Source organism: Apium graveolens, chromosome 4 (genome assembly GCF_009905375.1).
Source record: "Apium graveolens cultivar Ventura chromosome 4, ASM990537v1, whole genome shotgun sequence".
Lineage (NCBI taxonomy): Eukaryota > Viridiplantae > Streptophyta > Magnoliopsida > Apiales > Apiaceae > Apium > Apium graveolens.
In genome coordinates this window covers 311,729,384-311,736,331 of record NC_133650.1, presented here as the reverse complement: position 1 = coordinate 311,736,331, position 6,948 = coordinate 311,729,384, and the positions used below count along the sequence as shown (strand labels likewise).

The 6,948-nt window shown below is 45.4% G+C and overlaps 1 protein-coding gene across 1 annotated transcript; it reads right to left on the bottom strand.

Annotated features, from left to right (window-relative positions):
- Positions 1–1,688: 1,688 nt before the first annotated feature.
- On the bottom strand, positions 1,689–2,012 carry LOC141720149 (uncharacterized). Its single transcript, XM_074522506.1, has one exon. The coding sequence runs from the start codon at positions 2,010–2,012 to the stop codon at positions 1,689–1,691; it is 324 nt and encodes a 107-aa protein (XP_074378607.1).
- Positions 2,013–6,948: the final 4,936 nt, after the last annotated feature.

The window sequence follows — 6,948 nt, the reverse complement described above, 5'->3', positions numbered from 1 at the left end:
TGGCTGATTTTTGTGCAAAAAGACTTTACTAAAACTGTAGCCACCAAGAAAGAAGATAGAGAGAGCAAGAAGAAACGAGTTTGTGCTAATAGACATTGAATCCTTGCGTTCAAGCATTCGTGTGGATACCGATAGAGTGTAGATCGCGAGAGGGTGCGTGGTGATTGATCAAGCTCTGGATCTCCATTAGTCAACCAATTGGTAAAGCTTCTTAAGGTAAACAATCTGATTTATGGATTAAATATATGTTTTTCGTATGGATCCTGTGGTGGGTTTCGAAAATTCTGATTTTTTTACGTTTTTAATTACTGTTTCCGTTGCATTTATGTGCTCGAAACCCAACACCCTGTTAACCTGGCAATAGGTTGGAAAAGGGGAGTCAAAGATGCTCAAGGCGTATGGCCTGATGTGGTTGATCCAAGCCTTCTATCTTGCCCCTGGGAGCTGCCTGTTATGGATCTATCTGAGCAACCTTTCGGATATGTGCCCTCGACTCCTCGCATGAGGCCCCAGTCGAGCTCCAGTCACTCGGGTTCCGGTTCTGGCTCTAAAGGCAAAGCCCCTTCGGGTAGCCCCAAGTCCAGGGAAACCCTTCGAGGGAAGATGAGGGAGCCGATTCCAGGGAACAGTGGTTCTTTTTCTGAGGAAGGCTCGGATGGCGAGGGGGAGGACTCTTCTGATGAGTGAATAATGTGGCCTTGCATGGCCTTGATTGCCGTATGCGACTTTTATTTTCAAAACCTATTGGTCCTTCGGGACTTTAACTTATGATCCTTGGGGTCTTTTATCTATGCACTACATTTAATTTCATTTCATACTTGTCTTTTATTTTCGGCATTTGGTCCTTCGGGACTTGCATTTTTTAGATGCTCGTACTTAAATAAATTGGTAGACAAGATGATATAAATAAACTTGCATAAATAGATAATATCTCTAAGAAATGGGTTCAACCCTTACATAAGATGGTTTCGTCGACCTTATTCATAAACTTAATACTAAGTACTAGGAACATGCAGTGAATGTCCTAAATATATAAACCTTCAGGTTTGAAGCATGCCAAGTGCGAGGCACTTCATCACCATTCAGGGTCTCTAACTTGTAGGATCCTCGTCCCAGTGTTTTCCTGACCTTATAAGGTCCTTCCCAATTAGGGGCTAGTTGTCCTCTCTCCCCTACTCCTGATGCCTCAATCTTCCTCAGAACCAAATCTCCCTATTGAAAGAACCTTTCTTTAACCCGTCTATTGTAATAGAGGGAGGCTCTTCGTTGATGCTCTGCACTACGGGTGTTGGCCTCATCCCTGACCTCGTCAATGAGATCGAGAGCAAGCTTCATGCCTTCTTTGTTTATCTCTGGCTCATAAGCTTCGATCCTAGGGGATCCATGAGTGATTTCAAGGGGCACCACTGTCTCGGCTCCGTAAGCCAGCATGAATGGGGTCGCTTCAGTTGTCACTTTGCAGGTGGTTTGATATGCCTATAATATAGGCAGCAGCTCATCCACCCAAGTGTTTCTCGAGCGTTCAACCCTCTTCTTAAGTCCATCAAGGATGATTCTGTTAGAAACTTCCTCTATTTAACAATACAGGATGCCCCCGCTTGCCCGTTTGCATGAGGATGTTCAACGGAGGTGAAGCAGAGTTCTATATTGTTAGTGTCGCAGTACTTTATGAACTCTGCATTATCAAATTATTTCCCATTATCCGTGGCAAGGATGGGTGGGATTCCATATCGGCATATCACATTCTCCCAGAAGAATTGGGTAATTTGCTTGGTGGTTATCTTGGCTAGTGCCTTAGCCTCAATCCACTTTGTAAAGTAGTCTATGGCTACCACAATGAATTTCCTCTGTCCCGATGCTATAGAAAATGGTCCAAGTATGTCCATTCCCCACATTGCAACAGGGATGGGTGTGCTGATTGACGTAAGCCTCTCTGGGGGCTGTCGTACTATCGGAGCGTGCCTCTGGCATCTGTGGCATCTCTTCACATAAGCCTTTGCATTGGCTAGCATAGTTGTCCAGTAGAACCCCAGTCGAGTTATCTTGTGAGCGAGGCCCCTGCCCCCCAAGTGTTGTCCACAAATCCCTTCATGGGCTTCTTTGAGTGCCTCCTCTGCTTCAAGAGGTCTTAAGCACTTCAAGTACGGGATAACAAAGGACCTTTTATAAATAAGGCCTTCAATCATTGAGTATCTTAATGCTCTAACCGACAGCTTGCGTGCCTCCTGGGCATCATCGGGGAGCCACCCAGTTTCTAAGTGGGTCTTGATCGGGTCTATCCAACAGCTTTCCACACTAACTGGTACTATCATATTTATGACATGAATAGTAGGGGTCTTCAAGACCTGGAAGTAAATACTTCTCGGATAGTTCTCGATTTCAGATGAGGCGAACTGAGATAAGGCATCCGCCGTAGTGTTCTCCTCTCTCGGAATGTGTTCTGCGTACCATTCATCGAACTAAGTCAGTATTCTCTTTACGACTCTCAGGTACTTGGCTATAATATAATATTTGGCCTCAAACTCCCCATTAACTTGAGCAACTACAAGTCTTGAGTCTCCGCAGATCTTCAAGTTTTTGGCCCTCACGGCTCTAGCCAAGCCTAAGCCATCTATCAATGCTTCATATTCTGCTTCGTTGTTCGAAGTCGGGAAATCCAACTTCAAAGCATATTCAATCATAAACCCATCAGGGCTTTGCAAGACTAGGCATGCACCACTAGATTTTGTTTTTGACGCTCCGTCAAAATGGAGAACCCAATACTCCTTCAAGGTTGTTTCTTCATCCTTCTCCTTCTCTCCTCCTTTCGGGGTTACTATCTTTTGCCCCCGACTTCTTGGTCGTTAATGGTGCATTCGACCACGAAGTCTGCTAATGCATGAGCCTTGATGGCCGTTCGAGGCTTGTATTTGATATCAAATTCTCCTATCTCAATCACCCACTTAATGAGCCTTCCACTGGCCTTCGGGCTATGAAGAATATTCCTCAAAGGTTGGTTCGTTAGGACTTTGATCTTGTGAGCCTAGAAGTATGGTCTCAACTTCCTCGAGGCAGTGATGATAGAAAGTGTGAACTTTTCTGTGGTGGATTAATTTAATTCTGCTCCATGGAACACCTTGCTTACATAGTATACAAGCTTCTGGAGCTTCTGCTCTTCCTTCACGAGGACTGCACTAATGGCTTGTTCAGATACCGCGAGGTATAAATAAAGAGTGTCCTCTGGACTTGGTTTAGCCAACAACGGGGCTTCAGTTATGTACTTCTTTAGTTGTTCAAAGGACTCTTGGCTTTCAGCTGTCCATTCAAAGTCCTTCACCTTCTTAAGAGTTTTAAAAAAGGGCAGGCATTTGTCTCCAGACTTGGAGATGAACCTTCCTAGAGTTGCGATTCTTCCTGTCAGCTTCTGAACGTCCTTGATGGACATTGGTGGCTCCATGTCTAGGATTGCTTTATTCTTGTCGGGGTTGGCCTCTATTCCCCTCTTAGAGACCATATGTCCTAAAAAATTTCCAGACCCAACGCCAAAAGCACACTTGGCTTGGTTTAACATCATCCTGTGGTGCCTCAGCACTTCAAATGCCTCTCTGAGGTGACTAATATGAGCCGCCTTGCTTAGGCTTTTGACTAACATGTCATAGACATAGACCTCCATGGTTTTCTCAAGTAGATGGGCAAATATCTTGTTTACTAGTCTTTGGTAAGTACCTCCTGCATTCTTAAGTCCAAAAGCCATAACAAGATAACAAAATACACCAAAGTCAGTTATGAAGGATACCTTGGGGGTGTCATCCTTATGCATTCTAATCTGATTGTAACCACTGAAGCCATCCATGAAACTTAGCATCTCGTGTCCAGTAGTGGCATCGATCAGGGTATCAATCCTCGGTAGGGGTAACAGTCCTTGGGACAAGCATCATTCAAGTCAGTGAAGTCAATGCACATCCTCCACTTTCTATTGGCCTTCTTAACTATTACGGGGTTGGACAACCATTCAGGGAATTGCACTTCCTCAATAAATCCAGCTTCTAAAAGCTTCTCGACCTCCTGCTTAATGGCTTTCATCCTATCAGGGGCATAAGTTCTCTTCTTTTACTTTACAGCCTTCCGAGTTGGATCAACGTTCAACCTATGAGTTATAAGGTTTGGGTCAATCCCAGGCATATTAGCTGCTGTCCAAGAAAATACATCATTGTTTTCTTGGAGGAAAGTTGCCATTCGGCCCTTCAAGGGCTTGTCCAGAGATGCCCCAATGTACGTGACCTTCTCCGGGTCTAAGGGATCTAAGGGAATTGGGACCAAGTCCTCGGCTGGCTTCCCTCGTAGTTCGTCATTCTCTCGGACATCCATGTTTTCTATGGGAAGGACCTGCCCCCCAGTTCCATCGGGCTTAAGTGCTGCAATATAGCAACTGCGGGCCATTTTCTGATCTCCTCTCGCTTCTCCAACTCCGTTCCTAGTTAGGAACTTTAGTACCATGTGGTAGGTTGCGGGCACAGCCTTAAAAGCATAGATCCCTATTCTACCCATGATAACATTGTAGGTAGAGGCTGTCTTGATAACCTGGAAGTTTAACATCTGTGTGGCCTCCCTGGGCTCCTCCCCGATAGTTACGGGAAGTTGTATTACTCCTTCGACTTTGCATTCCACATGGTTAAACCCGTAGATGGGTGCGTCAGATGGAGTTAGCTGAGAATCATTATAACCCATCCTTATGAATGTATCATGGAACAGAATGTCCACGGAAGCTCTATTGTCCACTAGGACCCTCATAACAGGACAATTTCCAATTATCGGAGTGATAACCAGAGGATCGTCTTGAGGAAATTTCAAACCTTCAAGGTCTGGGTCACCAAATTCAAGCGTCATCTCTGACTTAAAATGTTTAGATGGCTCTCCAACTATGCTCATTACTTCCCTTGCATAAGCTTTTCGGGAGTTCCTTGTAGTACCATCTGCTGTAGGTCCTCCTGAGATCATATTGATTACTGGCCCTCGGGGCTGTGGGTTGCGATCTCTGTCGTTACCTCTTCGATCATCATCTCTTCGATCATTATCTCTCTTTTGGTCTTCGGCCTCTTCACCCTTGGTGAAATGTCTGAACTTTCCCCTTCAGATCAGATACTCATTCTCATCCTTGAGTTACCTACAATCGTCAGTGTCATGACCAACATCTTTGTGAAATCTGCAGTATCGACTCTTGTCTCTTTTCTCGGGGTCTCCCCTTAGTGACTTCGGTCATCTAAAGTCTTTGTCCTTTTCAATTTCCATAAGTATTTGGCTCCTTGGAGAATTCAACCTTGCATATTCACCGAACCTTGGTTGCTAATTCTTCTTAGAAGAGGAGGAGTCAGAGCTTTTACCAATTTATGGATACTTGTCCTTAGCATCGTACTCTTGATCTATCTTCCTCTTCTTGTTTCCAGTAGGTTCATTGTTCATAGCTGTCTTCTTCATACTCTTCTCTACCTTGATATACTTTCTGGCTCTATCCTGGAGTTGTAACATACTTTTGGGAGGGCGCTTAGCCAGGGACATTTTAAAGAACTCGTCTCTAGTCCCTTGTTGTAGGGCTATCATAGCTACCTTATCATCAAGATCAGGGACCTTTAAAGCCTCCTTCGTAAATCGATTCAGATATTCTCTCAGGGACTCCTTCGCTCCTTGGACTATGCCCATGAGTGATGCTGAACTCTTCTCGGGCACTCTGCCACTTATGAACTGCTTGATAAAAGCTTGACTCAAGTATTTAAAGGATCCAATAGAGTTTGGAGGTAGACAACTGTACCACCTTTGAGCCATGCCCGACAGGGTTTGAGGGAAGGCCCGACACTTAATAGCATCGTTCACGGGCTGTAGCAACATGGTGTTAGAGAACGTCCTAACATGATTAGCAGGGTCGCCAGTACCATCGTATGTTTTGATGGTGGGCATCTTGAACTTTCTTGAGATGTGAGCATCCATTATCTCATCAATGAATGGTGGGTTTGGATCATTAGGATCTCCTAGGGGCATAAGATCACTTGGATCAGCCCTTGGGGCAACTACCCTTCTTGGTATTGGACCATCCAGGTCTATGATTGGAGGAGGATTTCTCCATCTTGGAGCGAGTGGGGGTCTTGGGGCCAGATGTGTCTCCATGTCTCGCTTCAGGCTTTGGATCTCAGCTTCATGAGCCCTGATCCTCTCTTAAACATCTTGGGGATTCATCCCTTGAGTGCTCCTGGAGTGTTGTTCAGTGACAGCCATTGGCTCTTTGCCAGCACGCCTCCTTCTTGGGGCAACATCATCATCCGATGACTCGGAGTCTCTTTCAGTATAAGGTCTAGAGAATTCTTGATCCTCCGGAATAGGAGTCAAGCCATGTATGGTTTGGGGCATCCGCCCTTGTGATAGGAGTCACTCCTTTGAGAGTGCCCACTCCCTCCAACTTCGGGGTTTAGAGGCATCCCGTAAGGGGGGTTAGTAGTCACAATTGTCGAGTACTCATACCCAAGGGGTTGAGAGTTTACAGGTGCATGTAGTTGCAGAAGTTGGGGATTCGTTGGGATTCATCCCTTGAGGAGTTGGGGGATTCGTCCCTGGTGGCTGAGCCTCAGTTGCCCCTACCAGGGTTCCTCCTTGGGTGGAGGCATAAGTTGAGTGCGGTGGTATATCCACCACTGATACGATTGTTCGCGATGGGACAGGAGTGTATGTCCCACTAGTGTTTCTGCTCCGTGTGTTCACCATGGTTGTTGTAAGTTTCCCACAGACGGCGCCAAATGTTGTGGAATAATGACCTGAGTACTTTAGTATTTAATGCTAGGGTTGATGAGCTTCGAGCTTTAATGACTGCTCTTCCATTCGGGACTATCGATCCTTACAAGATGCCTACGTATCTCTGTGTTGTAGAGAATCAAGCCAAAAACGTAGTTCTAGGTTGAGGGGTAGATCCCTTTTATATAGTGG